General features: G+C 40.0%; 1 protein-coding gene across 1 annotated transcript; it reads right to left on the reverse strand.

The window, feature by feature from the left end:
• Window positions 1–676: 676 nt before the first annotated feature.
• On the reverse strand, window positions 677–22575 carry sec24d (SEC24 homolog D, COPII coat complex component). The gene is made up of 23 exons (XM_074662085.1): window positions 22448–22575; window positions 21162–21364; window positions 20534–20627; window positions 20220–20353; window positions 19749–20051; window positions 19268–19389; window positions 19000–19111; window positions 17309–17436; window positions 15166–15304; window positions 14935–15050; window positions 13200–13324; window positions 10281–10472; window positions 9992–10085; window positions 9135–9251; window positions 8885–9055; window positions 8488–8584; window positions 7052–7197; window positions 6830–6968; window positions 6253–6371; window positions 5983–6162; window positions 4167–4358; window positions 3731–3820; window positions 677–2408 (listed from the first exon to the last, which is right to left on the reverse strand). The coding sequence occupies exons 2-23, from the start codon at window positions 21310–21312 to the stop codon at window positions 2268–2270; spliced, it is 3102 nt and encodes a 1033-aa protein (XP_074518186.1). The 5' UTR covers window positions 21313–21364; window positions 22448–22575; the 3' UTR covers window positions 677–2267.
• Between the last annotated feature and the right edge of the window lie 617 nt (window positions 22576–23192).

A 23192-nucleotide genomic window follows, 5' to 3' on the forward strand; every position in this document is an offset into this window, starting at 1 on the left:
CAATACATCACTGAATAAAGAAGCAACTGTTACTTAAGGAATCTAAGAGGAAGTGTTCATCATTATCTGTTATTCCTTCTTTAATCATCTCAAGGTTAGAGATTCAACGCTGTAAAATCAATAAATCTAACCCTAACCCTAGCTCTAACCCTAACCCTATCCCTAACCCTAACCCTAACCCTAACCCTGGCCCTTTCCCTAACCCTAACCCTAGCCCTAACCCTAACCCTAGCCCTAACCCTAGCCCTAACCCTAGCCCTAACCCTAGCCCTTACCCTAATCTGACCCTAACCCTAACCCCAACCTAACCCCAACCCTAACCCTAACCACGATAACCATAACCATTACCTTAAAACACAATAACCCTAACCCTTTCCCCTAACCCTAATAAATATAATATAACTTGAATGAACAAAACAGTTTCCGCTGTCTGAGTATGTGGTAAATAAGATGCATTGTGAAAATAGTGTCATGAACATTAAAGAGAAAATAAAATAAGTACCACAAGTCTGCTGAAAAAAAAGGTTTGAAATCCTGAGTATTTTGTCAGAGCCAGCTTCTTGTTAACATGTTTATTGTACAGTTGTTCATTCTGAGCAGATTAAAGTCATACAGCTTGGTTGACTTTGATGAAGACGAGCTGTGATGCCCCCTTCTGGTTAAATACAGGTATCACACTTGGGCTTATTACCTATTTTCTGCCCTGTATCACTGTTCCCTCTATGTACGCTGAATTGAAAGTGATTCTTGAATGCTTTTTAAAAGCTAAAGGGAAAGAAAGAGACAGTTATTTGTCAACAATTTAATACAGACAAATTTGTGAAAGCTTGGAATGAAATGTATGTGACATCTCCGTAATGACTCAAAAACAACATCCAATCATCTTTCCAGTTAAATTGAAATCCTGAGATGAGTTTGCACACAAACCAAGAATAATGAAATCATCCACAGATCTCCAGGAGAAACACGGTTAAACATATTTACAGTGACTTCTTAAGGCATATGGTCATTTTTTGGAAAACACAAATGCATCATCTAGAAAAAACTTTTATAGATCACTTAGATATAGTTTTTGTATGCATACATGAATTATAATGAAGCCCTCTTTAAAACAAGCACTGTATGATGCTGAAATCAAGGAGTGGAATGTCAAATGTGGTCAATCACAATTTTGCAGAATACAGATTTAAACTTTTGGTTCTCAAACTTTTCCCCCTTTGATGCCTTTCAGCATCATTAGCGGTCTATCCCTCATTTCACATTTAAATAAGTTTCCCTTTCATGCATCCTTTCCATTTTCTAGCCCACATCTGAAAAAATGCAGCAATGAAAAAAGACATTCTTTGTTAGGACACGTGATGATTTGTTATGAAGGAGTAGCAGCAGATGTGTTGCTTTATTGTACCCTCAGAGGACCTTCACAAAATAGTTTCTACATCACTGCACAATGAAAATAATAACACAACCAAAACTGGTCAAACAAAAGGATGTTTTGAGAAAAGGAATGTTTGATTTAAATGTGAGAATTTACTGTTTCTTGGACTATTAATATTCTGTGTCGAGTTTATCTTCATACATGAACCACTAGGGACAGCAAAGATGAGATCAAAACCAAATGTCTCACTGAGTCTTTGAATACTGTCACATGTCTTTACAGATTTCTTGCATCAAAAGTATTCTTTACTGTAGCTCCCCATAGATAGAGAGTGGTGTTAAACAAAGACTGGGAACCCAATTGATTTCTAAAGCAAACATTAATGGTGTTTCCCACAAATGACCCCTCTTCCTAACCACAAAAACTCCAAAGAGAAATATACTTTGACTGCACGGTGGAGATGTATGTTGTATTGCTTGTGCCAGCAGGCTTTGTGCCAAAATGTACTTAAATCGCTGGCCCTGATGTCGTCCCGGCCTCTTCAGTCCATCACGCTGAGTATTTGTGCAGTAAATACCCGATGTGCTGTTGGTTTCATTCCTCCAGAGCCTCTTCAACTGACAAGCTGGTGTTTGCAGAGACTGTATTGTGTGCACACCAAATGAAGTTAGAAAGGCAGCTTTGGATTCTTGCTGGTTAATCTCAAAAAGCTTTTCTCTGCTTCCATGTTTGTTTCTCCTCAGTCTTTGTAAAACACATGAAAAGTTTTTTTTTCTGTGGATCGTCTTTTAAGGTTAAAATGCAGCCACCTGCCTGACCTGACCGACCCTGTGGAGTTCATGCCTGGTCAGTCAGAGTCCAGGTTTCTCAACTGGTGTTTCATCAAGAAGAGTTAAGAAAGAAGCTGCCTGATCTCTCTGTGAACAAAGGTAAGGAAGTCCATGTATGAAGCTCCGCCGTGCAGGCTTTTATCCTCCACCAGGAACTGACGGAAAAGCATGTCTGGTTTGTCCCGCTGCCTGACGATCTGGAGCTGAGAGAGGAGAAAATTCTGTGAATTTGATCCATTTCTGGTAGAACAGAAGACCAGTAACAGTTTGACATTTACCTGTCATGTCCTGTGTTCATGATTTTCCTATGACCTCTGAAGTTTTAGTAAATTTGCTTCACAAAAGCAGTTTTATGACTCTTTTGTTAAACTGCAGATTTGTTTCCTTTTGTGCCAGTTGTTCCCAATGAGTGCTCAATAAATAAAAGTTGACTGAATCAAAACTATGTTCATTTTTCATAATGATAAAGGGCAGAATTATTAAAAAACAGAAACCTATAACTGCAGCAGAGAAGAATAACTTCAGTGGACGCAAGAATTTGCTTGAGTTCTGCTTAAAGGTAGAGTCTGAAGGATTATCTAAAAACTAGAATGTCATCTTTACCAGGAATAATCCTGATTAATCGTCTCCTACAGGCAACATAAGTGTGTGTCAGAGTCTGTGCCTGCCCCAACCCCTTCCTCTGCCTGAATGTAGATGTTTTGGTTGTACTGGGATGTTTCTGCATGGTTACTTCAGCCAATCGCAGAGCGCCCAGTTTGCAAGTGACTTTGCGTGTTGATTAGCAGGTAGAAGGAGCTATCCTGTGCGGCTAGGATAGTAGACTTAGCACGGAGCAAGAAAAACACAACCAAAGTGAAACAAAACGTCAAACAGATTAAGCTTATTTGTCTTAACAAGGGTGAAGAGAGCACGGCTCTTGAGTCTGTCCTACATCCGTGAGTGTGTTCATGCAGCTTTGTAGGCTGTGGGTGTGTGCTGCTGCTGGCACTACACCAAGGAAGAGGAGCCTAGTTTGAATGTTGTGTTAACTAACAAGGTACAAAAATTCCTGCAGGCCCTACTTTTGAGTAAGTTTTAAAAGAAATAATTAAAAGTTTTGTTTTTTTTTTCTTGGAAGAAAAGCACTGGATGGTCTTCTTAGGACTTGAAGCTCAAAATGATTTTCTCAATCACCTTCTTGGGGTGGACCCATGGGAATAACATAGTAAAAGTCGATCAAACCATTCTGAGCTTTCTCTGTTAAAATAAAATCATTTTTTTGTTTTTTGTTACTCTTAAACATTTCATCTATCATATTTAAAGACTGAAACATGATGTCTGATAACTTGTATGGAGTACTTCACAAAACTTGTAATAAGTCTGGTGTTGCAGGGGTAGGTTATTCCTTACAAGCTCCACTAGAGGGAGACAAACATCATCGAAAGGAACACTCCAATTTCTCCCTACACGTGTTCCTGTTTTCAAAATGTTTTTCTTTTCCTCAGTTTTAATGTTGCTGAAGGTTTTTAGTTTTTCAACTTACCTTCATTGAGTTTGGCCTCTTCTCCAGCAGCTCGCTGATGATGGATTGGACTTTCTTGGACAGTGGATTGTCAAGATCTGGCAGTGACGACTAAGAAACACATTTGGGAGGTTAGTTAAGACCTGAGGAAAGTTTATGAGTCACCAGCACTAGATCATCATGAACATGACATACTAAGGCTTTCTCTATCAAGACCCAGCTGTGTCTTTTTTTATTTATGGACTTGGACTTTGTACAACTTTTAATACACATCATTAGTCTGTCGGTTTAGGTTTATTCTCAGGTAAAACTTGTTCAGTCTTTCTGAGTTACGAGGTGTCTCTGACTTGGGTCTATTGCCAAATATTTCCTTGCCATACCACAGAGCAAAGAAAATCTCTGGAAACAGATTTTGTCTCAGCTTTTTCAACACGTGAGCATGTTTTGTTGTTCTGACCATGTGTCCTTGCAAGTGAGCGAGGGAGGGCACGTTGAAGAGGTTCTGGATGAGTTCTGGCGGGCTGCCTTGGCCGAGCCACAGAAACATAGAGTGGCCGTTTTCCAGCAGGTACATGCCGGAGTCTGACAGACCTTCTTCTGAGCAGCGCATTGGAGCGGGGAGGGCCTCGCTGCTGGGGTCCATGTTGTGCTGAAAATAGAAAAACAAAGCAGTTAGGTGAAGTTCCACTTTCTGACTTAAAACTGAAGCTGATTTCATCTACTGTGCTTCAATGATAATCCACGCTTTTGTCTCCTCACGACTTGATTACTGCAACAGCCTCTTCGCTTGTCTGAATAAAAAGGAGTTGACTCATTTTCAGTTTGTCCAAAACTCTGCTGCAAGGCTGCTGATCGCACTAGTGCTATCTTTTCGAGCCCTTCATGGGCAGGCTACCCTTTTAATTGCTGACCTCATTAAGCCCTACAGCTCAACACGTAACCTGAGGTCAGCTGGGCAGAATCTACTAATGGTCCCAGGGACTCCTTTTAAGACTCAGGGTGACCGCTCTTTCAGCCCACCGAACGATGTTCCTCTAGAGCTGCTCTCTCAGTAGACGTTTTTCAAAAGCAACTTAAAACACATTTATTTCAGCAGGCATTCTAGACGTTTCAGAACTGCACTTTATTGGTACCTTTTTATTGATACCTGATGCCTGTTCTTTTAACTATACTACCTCTGCATACTATTACACATAAACTTTTATGTATTCTTATACTCTTTTATCACTGTGAAGCACTTTGTGAAGTTTGTCTGTGAAAAGCGCTAAATAAATAAAGTTTACTTTCTTACTTATATTAAGTGTTTCACTTCCAGCAGCACAATTTCTAGACTGTGTCTCACATTTAGAGCCCGGTGTATGACCCTTTTACATTTTAATATAAGCTTTCCTGTTTGATTTTTTTTCTATCCTGATTCCTTAACGCCCTTATATGGGCACTGAAGAGGTGTTTCCAAGACCACAGGGTGTATTCACACCTGGATTGTTTGGCAGTTGTTCTGAGACAGTGAGCAGTGCCGCAGAAACCCTTGTTTGTTTGGGCATGTGTGAACACAGTACATGTGCTCGGATGCGGGACAAAGCAAGCGGGTTGAGATCGCCAAAAATAATTGGTCTTGGCTCACTTCTATTCAAGCCCTGTAGCGGTTCTTGTACGGTGAGAACACAACAACCGGCACAACTGACTCATAACTGTGGCTCACACTGTAGTGATGGGGGCAGAAATGAGCCTGGATGACAACTGTACAGTCCAAACAGTAGAAGAAGAAAGAGAAGAAGAATCAATAACAGCAGCAGAAGAAGAAAAGACCGAAAAATTGAAGAAATGTGGATTGTTGAAGAAATGAAGTGCCTTATCGAAGTCCGGACTCTTAAAAACTACATATGTTGGTCATATAGCGCACTCTGGTATATGAGCCAGATAAATGCTAAAACGCTAACTAGCCACACACGTGGAAAGCGGGTAAAACGTGAATGAATGAAGATAAGGAAACTTGCGGGTATGATTTTTGACCAATGACAGAAAAAAGTTGATCGCATGTGGCATTTGTTTACAACTTTTGCCTTGTGAACACAAACGAACCGAGTGACAACTGCTACAATTGTATCATTTTTGCCCCTGAATCAGAATAAAGGAAAGGAGCCACAGATGTGAACACACCCTCAAACAATTCTGTGCTTCTGATGGTGAATCTTTTTAAAGGACCTTTCTTAAGAGCAGCATTTCAGTAAAACTCAGGAGGATCTTTGTGAGTGAGGAGCATTGTTCCCTACCAGTGGGATGAGACGTGGGTAAAGCAGCAGCTGCGTGTCCTCCACCCCCATGGCCATGACCGAAAGCCTTTGATGGGCTCTTTCGTCTGTTGAAAGCTCAGTGCTGCCGACCAAGGGGGCACTTTTCATCAGGCTGTTCATGTAGACTGGTAACACCTTCATGGCGCTGGGCAGGATCAGCTGTACATGGAGGCATGATTCCAACGTTATTTCCTGGACACATATCCATAAAGTAGCTACAAGTCAAAGCTGGTGTTGCTCTGTACTGACCTGGCTGACAGCAGACGGGCTGGCGCAGTTCTTCCTGTAGCAGGCCAACATGTGGGCCGTCTGGTTGACCAGGATCTCCCTCACATTCTTCAGCGGCTGGTTCAACATGGCACGGTAAGCTGAGGAGGCATGGGAAGATGGGAGAAGAAAAATGCATGAGGAGGGGTTTGAAACACAAGATGAAAGATAAAACAGCAGGAGATTTGAGTGCACAAGGGGCTAAAGGAAGGTCCATGAAACGATAACTAAGCTGTACTTGGAGCTCGCTTTGCGCAGATTACAGACAGGCTCATCTGTGCTTTATGTGAAACATGTGGTCCTCATTTTATCTAGTCATATTTCTTTTTCTCATGAGTCTGCGAGCATAAGCAGATTATCAAATGATGCATGGGGTAAAATCAACTCAGGTCAGGAAGAAACTGCAGTAAATTACATCCCCTGATGCAGCGGGTTGACAGCATTCAGTGACTCCCTCTTAAAATAATGTCCAGTTCACAGATAATTGGAGTAGTAGTAGATATTTCATGCACTCTTTAAAACACAACCCTCTGTTATTTTTAAAAATAAAGTTTTTTACCTGATTTGGCAAAGAAGTTGACGAGTGAGTCGGTCTCACAGCTCTTGTAGAGCTCCATCAACTGTGAGCTGCAGTTCAGACTGAGGTTGTGGATGCGAAGGCGTCGCTGCCCACCGATGGTGGTGTACAACAAGGCACACTGGGAAAAATGTGAATGTAAAGATGAAGATTTAGCTCCTGATTGGTGTTTTTTTTATTTACTTAAATGAGGGAGTTACATACCTGCAGAAGAGCACCTGTCTCTTCACTGAGTGTGTCGTCATGTTTCAGCTCCACAGTCACAGCCTTGTCACAATCCACAGCTGCCATCTCCACATCTGTGGTGTTGTTCATATGGATGGCACCAAAGAAGTCTGTGGCTCTGAAGCCTGAAGGTGCACCCAAATATAGAGATCATTAAAAGCTCACTTCTTCTCCTGAATTGACCTAAGACTAAAGATCAAGTTCAAAAGTTCACAGCAAGGTTATAATAGTTAACTAAAACGAAACTAAAAAGGAAAACTAAAATTTAAAATACATTGCACTAGAAAAGAACTACAAAAGAAAACAAAAACGATAAGTAAACTAAAACTGTATCTTGTGTTCATAAAACTAACTGAAACTAACCAAAATTAAAGACAAAATTCCCTTAGTTTTAGTTTCTGATAATATTGATAGCCTTAATGATTTAAATTAATTTTGACACATTTTCCCAACCAATTTTATGACAGTTTTCGGCAGTTGTCAGCGCCGTATGGCACCATCACAGCGACATACTGGGACATGTTTGTTTACTGCACTGACTGGCTGTGCTCTGTGCTGCAACGAAACATGAATCAGAGCATCTGTAACAGTTTAATTTCATGTGAGTCTGCATTTATTGTTACAGAGTCCAAGTTTCTAATTATTAAAAGCTCATATTACATTGTTTTATATAATTTATGTTTTTTTTTTATTTAATTCATGTTAACATTATTTATATAATTTATGTTTATATTTTTTATACAAAATTTATATTATTTTTATGTGTTTAAGGCAGCAGCCACCAGTTCAGTATCAGTATTGACTGAGCAGTGAGCACTATGTTGAACTGGAAAATAAACTGTATTACAAAATATTTACTCTGACCTTTTTGAATCCTGCACCTGGTTGATAAGGTATGAAAAAACTCAAACTAAACTAAAACTAAACTAAAAGTGAGCCTTGTTGCAAAAATCAAAACTAAATAAAAACTAGAATGCCCGCTCTAAAACTAATTAAAACTTAACTGTAATGGGAAAAAAATGTCAAAACTAACTAAAACTAAACTATAATGGGAAAAAAATGTCAAAACTAACTAAAACTAAACTATAATGGAAAAAAAATGTCAAAACTAACTAAAACTAAACTATAATGACAAATCCAAAACTATTTTAACCTTGGGTCACAGCCCATGACATGTCAGGAGGTAGAGCCAAGAAGTGATTAGACTCTCGAAAGACAAAAAAAATATTATTTTTGTCATCCGGCTCTTCTCAGATTCTCCCAGAATTCTCAGTCTCTACTGGGAAGACTCTGGCTGCACAACCGCTACTAATGGCTGCGTCTGCAACAAGGGTATTTTGGCTTCAAAACTATACAAAGATAAATGGCGGAGCTACGCTGTCCACACTATATACAGTCTATGGTCCATGCCTTACCTGTGCTTGTGCGGACTCGCATAACGGCATCAAATCCGATGCTCTTCTGCACATCTTTCCTCAGGTCTCTCAAGAAATGCTGTCCATCAATCTCCACCTGGTAACATCACATCAGTCAGTAAGACAGACGTATTTGGACAAGGTCTAACCAGCAGATGGCAGTGTTGTTAGAAGTGTGTCAAATGCTGATAAACCAAGAGAAGCTGTTCACTGTAACTGCTCTGCTTCAGTCTGTGGTGTGTGTTACAGTGTAAAGTGATTTCCCATGCTTTTATTTTAGGCTCCAAATCCATCCACTATGTGTAAACTTTGACCTTTCGCTGTTATAAAAAGGATCAGGAGCTTAAAGTCTGGGCTTTAAGGTCTCATACATTATTTGTAAGCTGCTCTGAAGTACCTGGAAGTTGTTGTACTTGTAGACGGAGCCTCCAGTATGTGAAGGCACATCACCCATGGTGGCCAAGTCCACATACTGGCTTGGGAAGAGGAAGAGATCCACGCAGCAGCCCTGTGCCACACACTCCTTCGACAGCTGCTCGTACACTCCTTTCTGAGGCTGGAACAGAGTCTGGAGGAGAGTCAGAGGGGTGAGATTAAGTTTCAGAATTTAAGTTTGAGCTTTATCTGAACAGAAAAAAGTTCCTTACTTTCTCCTTCTCTGTGTTGACCAGCTTTTTGTCATCTCTGTTCTTCAGTTTGCCAGGGGCCTCTGCTGTGGGCATGGAGGACTGGAAGATGAAGAGCTTCCCGCTGCATTCAGCCGCCTGTAGGGGAGACAGAAAAACACTTAATAACCCTGAAGTGTGTAGCATGTTCCTTACTTTGTTTTTGTGGCTTTGCATTTAAACCATGCAGCCAGTCGCATCGTTTCAGAACAATAAACATCACAGAGAAAAGTCTACCCTGCTGGCAAAACAAACAGATAAAGAACAGATAAAGAAGTGAGCCATACCCTGAAAAACAATATGAACATGAGCAGGCATGAATAAATAAATAAGTCTCAGACTCAGTGCTGTTGTGTAATATTACAACTGCTTCCAATTAAAAGCTGTGTGAACTTTTCCTCCACTGCATGCCAAAGGACTGACCTCACATCACTGGGAAAGTTTGTCGGACTTTAGAGTAAACACAAACATAACGGGAAGAGAGAATAAAACCAAGAGTTGGTCACTTTACTGAATTTTCATGTCAATGCCAACTCATCTGGAGTGTTTTCAGCTTTCCTCTTTAGCTTCTACTTCTCCTTTAGATTAAATTCATTGATTTTTTTTTTTTTTTTTAAGAAAACCAGCCATTGTGTGTTTTGGCTTCTTAAATTTTTTAATAGACCTCTTGATAAGAGAGGATTAGATTGAGAAATACTGCTTTTCTAATGGGTGTCCAGTGGTGTTAATGACGTCTGATCTTGCACTGTCCAAAATCAACAGTCAACAGCAGCCATGCATGATTTCAGGAGCCCTCTGCACTCCCTCTTGGTGTTAACAGACGTCGCACTGTGGCTAACCTTGAATGCCTCCACGCCAGCCTGGATGACAGGGACAAAGACCGTCTCGCTCTCGTTTGTGTCGGCAAACATGTCAGGGATCTGGTCCAGCAGGCTGGAGAGAAGAGGGGCGAGATTATGGTTTGGTTATTTCATCACTCTGAAGTCTAGTAAAAGAAAGACTCTTAAAACAGTTGTCAACCTAAGGATAAACGTATAAACATTTATTTTCTTTAGCTAGTTTAAGCTACAGAGAATTCCCTCTTCAGCATGAGGCGTCCAAGATAAAAACTAATCCTTGAAATATTACTTGAAGATAACAGCCCTGGACTCCTGGTAGTTGACGAGGAAGCCGTCCAGCAGTGGGAGGAACATCTCAGCTGTGTCCGACACGACCATCATCTGTGGCTGGGCCAGAGCGCTCTTCACGTTGTAGAAGTGGAGGATCTTGTTGTAGGTGACAAAGCCCACTCTGATGGCAGAGCTCTCTGCTCCTTCCTCTCTGGTGACGGGGAAAGATAATCAGTGAGTTTCAAGGTGTTCCGCCTAGTTTCTTTCCCCACAAAACACCTCAGAGTGATTTTTTAAAAGGTAAAAAAAAAACATGCGATAACAATCAGATTGACTTTTGAAAATCTCAATCCAAGCCTGTCTATTGATATTTAATTAAAACTCAATCTTTTAAAGACAAAAAATGAAGAAAGTAATGCTTATGGGTCACAAAATCCAAGTACACATGGAGGGACAGCTAACAGTTTGCTTGTTATTTTTTTGGACCTCAGTCGACTTTTGGCGCGGTTACACTGGCTGTTCAAGACATGCCATACTGACATTACTCCAATATGAACCAGACTTAAGTGGGTATCACAACTGTGCATGGCCCGCCTACATCATCGTAAAGCGTCTTTCACACGAAGCGCAATCTTATCAGAGTCAGCAATGAGACACAGAGAGCATTGCTACACTTTTAGGGACTTTAAGACTGATGGTAAGTCATTTTGGTCCCACACAGTCCTCTAACGCCCTGCTTTGTTTAAAATTATTGTTGAGAGGAGCACTCACTGCGATCATAAGTCATGGATCACACGCGCTGTCCGCATGCTTGCACTCGTGCATAAAGTAAACTGTGCCGAAGCCCACCCCTTTGAAGCGTACCAAAACAGAGAAGTGAATCGTGCTCAAACACGGCATGGTTCCAAACCGGAAGCACAGTAGGGTTTGCCAGAGTGACCGTGTCCTTATATGGAATTAGATTTGTGCCAAAAAGACTCAAACAACTCGAGAGGTTTGTGCCAAAATTCGCAATCAAAAACTAAGCAGCGCAAACGAGACATGTGACATTGAGAACAAAAGTCTGATGAGTGAGAAAAAAAGACAGAGCTGTAAACAAAAGAACTGATGATAAGAAAACTATAAGACTTACTATTTACACAATTACACAAATATTTTGATTGCAATTAATACATTTTTTGCTTGAGTTAGATTATATCTCTCACATTATTTATTTTTTGTTTGCAATTTTTTTTTTTAATTCTTTTTGGCACAAATCTAACCACTCACTTAAACCAATCAACAATTGTTCAATACTTTTTCCTTTGTTTACGAGCAATTATTCTTTTCCCAGTTTTAGACTTCGCCTATAATGAAATCTACCTAATGTCTGACTACAGATCCTTGCTAGAACTGCTCTGTGCTGTCATTAAAATTAAGTAAGCAAATTGCATTTGCATGCATAGGAAAGTGGATAAGATTTTAAAATTGATTGAAAAAGTTAAAAAGAAACTATTCTCGGTTAGCTTTTAAAAAAAGGATCAGAGTGAGCGCTCCTTCTCTGGCATTCTTATTTGGTTTTCATACATCGACAGACAGAGCAAGCCCTCTCACTACCATGCATGACGTCCACCTGGCTTTGGTGTTTCAGTGTTCTTGTTAGCTACGTCTGATATTTAGCACAGAGAAAAAAGACAGAGCCAAAATCAATGTATTGATTACGTTTCTAAACTTTTTCTTTTTCTTTGGAGATCATTCGTCTGTAAGCAGAATGTGCACAAATGCACTAAACAAATGTATTTTGTGATGATTTCATGCTATAAGTTTTCTTTTATGTTTTGGTCAGCAGTCAAACCGTTTAAAAAAAAATTACACAGTTGAAGTTAGCGCCTAACATCATACTTATAAACACATCAGTGCTTGATCGATTTTATTTTCTCTGTAATGTTTCAGTTTTACATTTGTCCAACTATGGTCAAAACTCAAATAAAATCCAAAACAAGCAGGCTCTCTGAATGAAGACTTTTTGATAGTTAAGAAGCTGTCCAGCTTGGCACAAGATCACATTCTGTGAGGGCAGCATACGCCACTGATAAACACCAGGACACTGTCAGCTGAGGAGTTAACCTGGGACCAAAACCACACATTAAAACCTTTCACCCTGGCCATGATTTTATTGCATTCTTTACTGACACTTGAACCAAAGTTTCTCTCCTTAAATCATGTAGACACACTAAGGAACGTGTAATGCTGCTTTAAAACTGTTACTGGAAAAGAAAAAGGCACGCCATAGGTCAAGTATGAGCCCTCAGCTGCTCTGTGATCGTAAGTCACAGATCCTGTAAGCGATTAAACTACAAGTCTGTGTCTACATCTCTATTTACTTCAACTAGACTCAAACTTTTATCTTCACTGAAGGGCATTAAGCAAATACTTCAGTGTTACATGAGTCATTTAAAATGCAAAGTGTCAAAATGCTTTAATCTGAGCGCCCGTTGAAACAAAAGTAAAGAGATTTAAACACAGCTGAAGATGGGGCTTATCTCCAGCGTGTTTTCAGGATGATGTCATGACAGATCAGAGTATATTGCTGCTGGCACTAATGAGGAGGAGCAAAGAAAATAAGTTTTTTTCGACTTATTTCAAGAGCAAAACAGCGAGGGGTCTTGTCCTGTACCGTGCAAACATTAAAAATTGTCTGGATTCAAGTTGACCACAAAGTAAGAGCTGTCTCAACACAAAGATTGTTGTTTTAGAGAATCTGCACAATAACATCTCCATTTTTGGTGTAGTCACTAACGCATACCAGCCCCTGGCAAACCTGTCCACTGAGAAAACCTAGGAGAAGTCCATTTTTGGAAGGTTTGATTTGAACAGAATACATCTTACATTTCAAACAGGTCTGAGCTTTTTACATTCGGTGGCGATATTGTGTCATTTTCATATTTCTTGGGTTTACCTGGGCAGATCGTCCAGCAGAGTCTTCAGCTCGTCGCATATCAGTTTGACCAGTCCGCTCTTAATGTTGTTGTAGGACACGTCAATCATAAAGATGTAGGCAGGAGGGTTTGGAGCCTTGTTGTTCTGTGTGGGAAGAAGGTGAATTGGTTGCTATTTGGAAAATGCTCAAGGTAACATGGCTTTAAATACCTGATGTGAACAGGAAATGAGGAACACAGATCCTTGTGCAGACTTCAGCTCTTTAATAAGCTCAAATCAGAGAGTTTCTTAAACTTGTTTATAAGTTATGGTGATTGTGAAGGGAACCATGACAGTTGTAAATCCCTGGATGGATGGCAGTAATGTGTGTGTTGGTATGTGTGTGTGTTGGTGTGTGTGTAGGGGGGGATTGTTATGTTTCCACAGCTACAATCCATGACAAGCACTCACCTTGCAGGCTTTGTTTAATATCTGGCCTGCAGAGGCTGTTTATAAATCATAATAAACAGAAAAAGTAGGACAGGAGAGTGACTCAGCTTTGTCCACTCACACTGAACTCTCTTATGTTGTTCCCGAAAACCCACAGCCTCAGTGGGGACACGCAGTCGTCAGCTATTGCTCTCTCTTTTTGTGTTAGGACTCAGCTGAAAACTCTGTCCCATACAGTTTGGAGGTGGTCAGCTGATGATGAATAACAGAATGCCTTAAAGATGACTGCTGGAGCTGAATTATGAAGCATATATTTGTTTAAAGGTATAGTTCAGATTTTTAGGGATAGGGCTCTAAGAAGAGGCTTATTACTGTCAGGCACCATCCTGTTGGTTGTGGCAGCTCCCTCTTCTTTGTCCGTTTCTTGTAATATTTTTGTCTCTTTTTCGTAATCTTTGTATTTGGAGTGGATCATTACTTTGTATTGCTCATTTGTTGGTTATGGACACCAAACTGGTTTCGTCTTCAGTGATATTTTTACTAATTTTGCTCCTTTGTTTGTCTGGAGATCCTACATGTAACCATGGCTGCATTGTTTACATGTGAAATCAGCTGTTAGCAGCCTGTAGCATGTCAATGCTAACTGGTGCAAGGCCTGATGTTTCCCCAAAAGGTGAGGAGAAGGATGTGAGGACAACGGGCTGGTACTGAGGTGTGAGCAAAGAAGAACCTGTCCTTCCATCCATCGTTATTGGGAACGTAAAATCTATCTACAACAAGATGAGCTAGCCGTGCTAACTCAGCAACAGAGGGGAATACCAGACGGCAGAGTAGCATCATGCTATTCACTGACATGGCTAATGGAGCTAACACCAGACATCAACGCCTCATTAGAAGAGCTTCACCTGCTGTGAGCAGACAGGATCCAGGAGACAGAGACTGAACAGACTGCTGAAGAAGCTCAGTCCTGGACCCTGTGGAGGTGGAGGCTGGCTGAACTGGACAATGATGGACAAGCTGTCATCTTCTATTTTCTTATAGACCTTTTTACACTTTCTATTCACTTTCTTACTTTAGTTTTCTTGATTGCTGCTGTGACTCCTGAATTTCTCATCCGAGATACATAAAGTATTTTCTATTTTATGCTATTTCATTATAAATAGTATCTACAGTGGATAGCTGACCTGACCATTGTTAGAATGACAGCCCTTTCCTTTTCCACTCTACTCTTGCCATGCAAGCTCAGGTTCCTCTATAAAATCTTTTAATAAGCATAATTATGATAACAAATAATTCACAAATATATATTAGTAGATGTATCTCACCTTGCAGTACTCCAGGGTGGCTGCAAACTCATAGGACCCCAGAGACAGCTCAGGTCTCTCATAGAAGTCAACCCTCCGGCCCATGTGGTCAAGATGTTGAAAATACTGGACTGGAACTAGAGCGAAACAAGAAAACAAATTTTAACTATGCTCTATGTTCTCTGAAATAAAATAATATAGAGGTTTCTTTTTCTGGCTGCCAAAAAAGTTAAGGGTGACATTGAACTGTACCTTCATTGACACAGCTGCAGAAACCACACTGGTAGCGACGGCCTCCATCAATAAACTGCATGTAGGGACACATGTAGGCCTTGCATCGATTGCAGCGAACCGGTCCTGGTTCACCATGGTTCACGAGATAAAGAGGAGTCTACATAGGGGGACACAAAAGTGGTAAAAACTTAGCACAAAAAGTAACAAAATTTGTGTTTGGTAGATCATAGCTTTGTTCTAACAATGTCTCTGGGTGAAAATCTTACAGTGTTGAAAATTCTCTTTACTTCTCTTCTTTTTCGACACATTTGTAAGGAACATGCATTTGTGGGATAAGTGGCAGAGCTGAGTATATACAGTGGTGGGAAGGTGTCAGACGATTGGCTAAATAAAAACACTTCGCAAAAAGAAAAAACACCATCACACAAGAAAAAGAGTTTAAATTTAGTGTATTTCCCAATGGGCACAGAAACATTGTGACAGTAGGTGAAATACTGTTTTCTTTTTTAACTTGCCATGTTAAATATAGCTTAATAGGGGTCTCTCCTTGTTATATTCTTTGTGGTACTGATATTTCCATAATATTTGCCAGTGACCTTTTGATCTCTTTTAACTTCAGTAGCCACTGTGTTCCATTGTGTTTTTTCACATGCATTTGTGTTGTCTTGTTTTTCTTTGTGTTTTTCATCAATGTGGTTGTTTTTTTTTCCTTTTGCAAAGCATGTTTAATTTGCAAATTGTCTGACATCTACCGGCAACCATAAGTATGTGGGTTGTGCTCGTGAAAAATTTGCCAAATCTTCTCTGTCGATGCCAAACAGCTTGGCAGAGCAGCTCATTTCCCTCGTGTGTTGTAAAGTGTCTACATTCCCTTTATTCAGTGATGAAATAGTTCCTGGACTTAGCACACACTGTCCTCTGTCTGAAGCATCTCTGATTCCATGACACCCAAACAATATACACTGCACTCTCGTATACAAAGCATCAGTCTATCTCAGGGATGTTAAATACACACATCATGACACGGGGGGTAATGGAGACTGTCAAAACCTGATTCATTTCAAATTCTCTGCAAGCTTTGGCTCAACATTACTTGAAATGCTTTCAAGATGAACTCCTCAGCTATTAGACACAAGCACACATGCCAGCCAGCAGTTTTATTTTTAGACCGGAGACATCAAGGTGCAGAGTGGAAGTGTTAATGTTGTCTCAAGGCGGTTTAGCTTCTGAAGAAAGCCAAACCTATTGGATCACCAAACAATGCACAGAGCATCAGAAGACAGCCACATACTCTGAACAATTTCTGAGGATACAGTTTGTCAATTTTAAAGTGAGCTTGCTTCATGCTGCACTAGAAACACTCAAGTTTGATTCCTTTTGTCTAAACCCTCTGTCTTCTCCAGAGGTCCCTGCAGATCTCACATTAGCTAATTAGCCTCAGGCCACATGGGAGAAAGCTAACATTACCAAAAAAGGCCAACATTACCTCAAAAGGGCAACTGGTGTCTGGGACAAGGCAAGAGTAGAGAGAAGACATCCAAGACAGGATTCTTGGACGGTCAGAACAAGTTAGATTAACTTTTGTAGTACAGACAAGAAGAAGCAACTTCAGTCTCATTTTAATCTTCTTTAGATTAAAGATTATTAAATTTCAGATTAAACATTTATATAAATATTTATCCTACTCTGTTTAATTACATCTAAATTCAGAGAAAAATGACAAAATCCACCTGCAACCTCTTTACTTTTTTTTTGTCAGCAGTGGTCTCAAGATGACAAAGCAAAGATGAAGGCTTTTGTTGTGTGCTGAATGTTCCCTGCATGCAGCGTTTTCCATATATAGAACTGAGGACTGCATTAGAGGATTTTTGCATTGTGTGATTTTCTTTCCTTTACAGAGTGTGACAGAAAAGTGCAAACTGTCTGAAAATATGCGTAAACACACACACAGTGAGACAACATTCATCAACAATCTGGGCACAAAGCTGTATCACATGTACTCAGTTGATGAGTGCCTCCAAACACAGCTTGAAGGAAGTATGAAACCAAAATCTGTTGGGGACATTTGTGCATATCAACACGAATACTATCCATTTAAAAAAATTTTTCCTCTTGGCCACTGATTATTTCATGTTTTTTCTTTAAGTTGTGTGTAACTTACCTCATTCTTTGGCAAACTGGCGAAGGGTTTAACAATGGCAGCCAGAGGTACTTGGCACTGTTTAGCCAAATCAGCGGTGCAGGGGAGGGTGTAGGTGGTGCAGCGCATGAACCTGGGACTGGCATTGCCTGAAGTATGAAAAAAGAAGGGTCAGTAATGATGCTGAAAATAAAGAGACATTACAAAGCCTCTCCCACAAATAGCTTTAAACTTGTTTTTTTTTTTTTTTTTTATCTAATGAATTACTATCACAATCATTTTTAACTGCATTGCATTTCCTTATTTTCAGATGTGCATCACTTTCACATTCCAATTTGTGTTTATCCTCAAACTAGCACATTATACTTTGCCTGCCCTCCATGCACAGCTGATTTCACCCACTCTTTCTGCTTGTGGCTCTCCCTCATCAGCAGAATGTATGTTTATATTTTCTTTCATCATTCAATATTCACAGCACATAAGACACATGGAGGAGGACTGAGGTTCTAAAGGGAGTTAAAACTTTGTACAAACTTATGACAGCAACAGATTCACGTTGATTAGGTTGCAGCTTTTCTGTTCAGTTTGGTCATGAGCAAATCTAAAGTGGTTTCTTGACTTAAGGGTTCATTTTTTATGACACAGTCTGTAACTGAAATTACTTGCTTGTCAAATCAGTTTTCCTCGTTGAAATGACTTAATAAGCCATTATTCTGTTTCAGACCACCCCAAGAAATGTCGCAATTTCTTTATACATGTTTTTCAGACAAGGAAAATGCACTTAGAAATAAGGTAAATTGTATTTAAAACAAACAAACAAACAAACAAAAGAAAAGAATACACTGCAATAAACTGGTTTTATAAAGTGTATCTTTCCCACGCCTTCCTCTTTGTCATTTGCAGGCATTTTTTTTATAAAAGCCTGTCCAATGAGGTCTGTTTAATCCGCCTTTTCAGAATGTTTCTAGAATGAGAAAGGCAGTGTTATTATTTAGCGCCGTCGCAGTTGCCCAGTTGCAATTTTTTCTGGGTTTTTGTTCTGAATAAAGTCTAAAATATTGCAAAGTATCTGCAAGCACAAATGCAAGCAAAACACTGATGCTTCTAATGTGAGTTAACCGCCTAAAGGGGACAAGTAAGACATGCTGGGTGATGTTGCATTTTCACTGTGGCGTTCACTGAGCCAATGGTAGGGTACCAGAAGCCAAATTTTAGCTCTCAACTCAAAACAAAAAAATCAGCCGCCGAGAGACGACTTACATCAAAAAACTTGTTAGTTAGGACACTCATAAGTCAAGGTACCACAGTATTTGTCAGTGGGTTTGTTTCACAGTAAAGACCTGTGTGTTTATGGTACGTCTATGGTAGGAGTAAAGATCAGGAGGAGGCCTGATCTATTAGAAGTTCTTGTTCTTGTATGGATGAAAACAGAAATTTAAACCAATTCTCCCGTATAGTCTCTGTTTTGCATTAGTCTTTACATTTAACCCCGTAAATTTGTGGATGGATGTTTGACCAGAGATATGATGTCAAGGTGTGACTAACCAAGCTGTTTTTTTCTGTGGCCAATTAATGGAAATACACACATACAATTCAACAGTTCAAATCTGGACAACAAGATGCACTGCATACATATTAACAGTCTCTACAAAATTCACCTACTGTGTGTGTTTCTGATGCTAAAAGAGGAGTTAAATGATGCCATGAGTTACCTTGATCCTGCACTGAGAAGTCTGTGGTGACCAGAGGTGGAACCTGCCCTCTAATGTTTGTGTTGTAGACTTGTCCTCCTTGTCTTTCCTGGTCTTCCTCAATGACTTGAGTCTAAAACAATCAAGTTACATACAACAGTAGGTGACTCTTGTTGTGTTGAGTAAATATTTTAAATTTTGAATGTTGATATTGACAAGATACTCCCTCAGGTCAAACTATAAGGAATGACATATGTTGGTACGTGAACAACTATAGGAGTTCACTCACAATGCTTGGGATGGAGTCAGCATCCAGTTTCTTTTGAGGTGGTCCTGCCAGTCCACCTGGTGCACCAGGAAAGGCCCCTGGCATGCCTGGCATGGGCCCAGCCATTGGTCCGCCATATGGACCTGTATATTCAAACACAAACAGCCAGAAGTTCTGCTTTTTTAGTTTTGTTTTTGACTCAGTTTCAGCTGAGTGATTAAAAACTAAAATAACTGTGGGACTATTAGAACTGAGATCATCTTTGTTTCATGTTTATCAAACAGACAAAGACAAGTGATCCTGCCAGGCTCCTATTCAGCTGAGAAAATAGCTCTATGACGCAGAGACACCTCAGCAGAGAATCATGTTGTGTTTATAATGAATTATTACATGAAATGCTTATGTCTGTGTGGTTGAATTACTATAGGTGCAACTTAGATTACTCTTTTTTTTTAATTGAATATCTTTTTCAGAGCACTTTTTTTCTGGGTGATATATTGACCTGGTTGCTGCTGGTATCCTAAGGGACTGGCAGGTCCAGGACCAGGCTGCTGGAAACCTCCAGGGCCTGTAGGAGGTGGTCCGGTAAAGGGTCTACCCATGCCTGCCATGCCTGCCATGGGTGGTCCTGTCATTGGTGGGCCTCCCATCGCCATAGAGGCTGGAGGTGACTGTGGTGGAGACATCTGAGGGGACATGAGGGGGGGCATCGGAGGCTGACCCATTGCTGGAGGGGGAGCCGTTTGGAAGGGCTGCTGGGCAACAGAGCTTGTTGGAGGAGGAGGGCTCTGCATGGGACCTGGAGCTGCAAGGATCAGGTAATGTAAAGCATGCAGTTATTGTTTTGAGCTCTTTCCTATCCTCTATAGTGGAAAATGATGATGTACAAAAGCTTCTCTTTTAAATTAAACTTTGTCACATTCTGTAGTAAATTCAATAACATCTTCAATGACACAGTATTTGGCAAGCTTACCGTAGTTGCCCAAGTTCATAGCACTCATCTGATTGGTGAGCTGCTGTGCTGGAGGCGGGGCCTGTGAGGCCATACTGTTGTATGGCGGCTGTAGAGGTTGTCCATAAGCAGACGAAGCAGGTGGAGCAGGATATCTGGAGAAAAAAATGAGAATATGCTTCTATGTGGGCCAGGCACTGGCACGATTACCCAAACACCTCATTGATTGCAGCAAACTCTAAATTGATCAATAAATCATCAATTAATGTGTTTCTTCTTCATCTGAATATACTGATTTCAGAAAGAAATTCTGGTGTACAGAGTGAAAATGCTACCTTTGTGGGTGTGCACCATTCTGCTGATTGTACTGACTGGACGCTGGAGGTGGAGGCATGCCAGCAGCAGATGAGACCGGGGGTTTCATCATTCCTGCAGTGAGTCACATACATCATTTGCATATCACATATGAATCATATAAATAAAGTGTTGGGATGTAAATACTAGCACAAGATTTTTGTGCTGCAAATTGTGTCTACCACACATGTTTAGTAGGGCAGTTTTGATATTTTGGGACCTTTTTTTTCCCCCTTGGAGCTCATTTTAACAATGTCTTTTTTCTTTTCATTTCCATCTATAACACAGGTCATGTCAGAGTGATTTGATTGTAAAAAAAAACAATGCTACGAAAGCCACTGTGTCTTTCCTTCTGCTGTCTGTATTTCATATACAAGCCATAAAAATAATAGCAATTGAAAGTCTTTTAACATGTTTTCCAAAACAAGCTGCAGTGAGTGACATACAATCACTATTTTAAGATATTTCTGTCACCTCAGAATTTTTAAATCTAAAAGCTTTGGCAAAGTTAGCTTTTGACAGCAGTTCTTGCTTGTCTGACTTTGCAACAAAGCAAGATCAAACTTGTTGAATAAAAGTAGCAACAATCTAGTAGTAGAAGTGTTTTACCTGTGGGTGGAGCTGTAAATGCCTGAGGCTGTCCCCCATAGTGTCCATAGAGGGGCTGTGCTGGACCAGCTCCAAATCCACCTTGGTAACCCCCCATCCCTGGCTGGGCCTGGGAGTAGGGTGGTGTAGCAACATAACCTTGTTGACTCATGTTGGTATGAGTGTTAGGGCCTTCTCATGCCAGGAGAGAAACTTCTGACAACCTGTTGAAATAAGAAGTATGTATCAGAATTTTTTTTAATTTATATTTCTTTTTCTATTGACAGTCCTTCAGAAAATAAAAACTGTTTTTCTAGTGTGAAAACCTGCCATTTGTCATCCACAATAATAACTTCTTCCTCAACACATTTGTGGCATGTTCATAAAACCACACCAACAACACCTGATACTTTCCTTCATGCAATCAACACTCAGTCACATGGACTTTTGACATTGCCTCTTGATAGATAAGACAGGCTTATCCTCTCATTATTATCTTAAACGTGAGATGTCTATTTTTGTATCAGGAACACAGTTATATGACAGTTTTAAAGCGATTTGCTTTGCTTGCTTTAACATTACCTTCAATTTAACTAAATCAGAACATCTTTGCTTAATATAAGGGCTTATAAAAAATAAGGGTAATTTTATGAATATTTCCACTCAACTACACCTTTTCACTTTTTCAAGTTTAGTGCTACAGGTGGTCAGTATGCTAAGAATCATTCATAGTCAATGACTCAGAAGTAGGCCTGTGGGGTTACTTAGGGTTTCAAAGTAAAAGTTGGATCACAGCTGGGTCAACAAAAATAACAGCTGTGTTAAAACAACTCAGTGAACACCCTGTACAACTTCATAACACGTTGTTAAAACAGTTGTTCCAGTAAAATATCCAACGAGAGTAAAATAAAACCTATTTCTCTGTTCGATGGTTAATTGCGACTGTCACTTCAGAGGATTGCCACGTCAAAGACCGTTATGATGGCTAAACATCGAGCATCCCTGCCTTTCTTCTGTTCACACCCAGCTAAAATTACACACTTATAATTATTTTAAAGTGTATAAATTTTAGCTGAAATAACAGAGGATAACTTATCCAAACAGCGGAGTAAACTGACAGCTCAGTACATTTGATACATATTGATACAAAACATCTTGCTAGCTACGCGGAAATTACTATAAAGTTTTCCACAGCACCAGGAAACCCTGTTTTTTAACCAAGAAAAAAAAATAACGCTAGGTGTGTCTTAGATAATGTTTTTTCTTCCCCCTCCTGCATGTGTAAATAGAGTAGTGGCAATAATTACCTGAATATTGGGCAGACTCCTCTCTCCCGTCTACTGCCTTCAGTGAAATCAGAGTGCCACGTCAAACTCCACCAAAGCACAGGTCGCTATGTTGATGATAGCACCAGCTTCGACTCGTAGAGGGAGATAACATACTTCCGGTTTTGTATTTCAAAATAAAAGTTCAATCAAAAAATAAAGAGTCTTAAAAATAATTTTAGACCTAACTGTACTACCAGTGCCTATTAACAGTTGATTTGACATTAATTTTAAGTGATTACTTGTTTTTCAATCGAAAATACGTTTCAAAAATACAAAGTGTGCCTTTATAGTGAAATGTAAACAACAAATTTTCCGGTTTTGCGTGAGGTGCTTTGAGCTAACTTGTTTGAGGTGCGTTGAGTCGTGTCTGGAGTTCTACGCATGTGTGAAATAGTGGAAACCCATACACGTCAGCAGATCAATGATGAGATGTGGACTTTTGCTGTAGCCATTCACTTTTATTTCAAGCCGCTGAGTTTCAATTAAAGGTTTACTGAAACCAATTGTATGGCTTGTTCGTAGTTTTTAGATGAGGTGTTTGAAAAGAAGTCCAAAGAAATACGAAATACATATTTTTATTGACCATGACAATAAAAGACAGGGAATTTCGGGATGGGGCCAACGTGTCCTCTATGATCCAATTTAGATACACCTCGCTGCACCTGCTCAAATCATATATTTACACGTTTACTTTACTTATACTGTTCTTGTGCTTGACTAATTT

Source organism: Halichoeres trimaculatus, unplaced genomic scaffold (assembly GCF_033239565.1).
Source record: "Halichoeres trimaculatus isolate MK-OKI-2021-1 unplaced genomic scaffold, fHalTri1.1 fHalTri1_scaffold_22, whole genome shotgun sequence".
Lineage (NCBI taxonomy): Eukaryota > Metazoa > Chordata > Actinopteri > Labriformes > Labridae > Halichoeres > Halichoeres trimaculatus.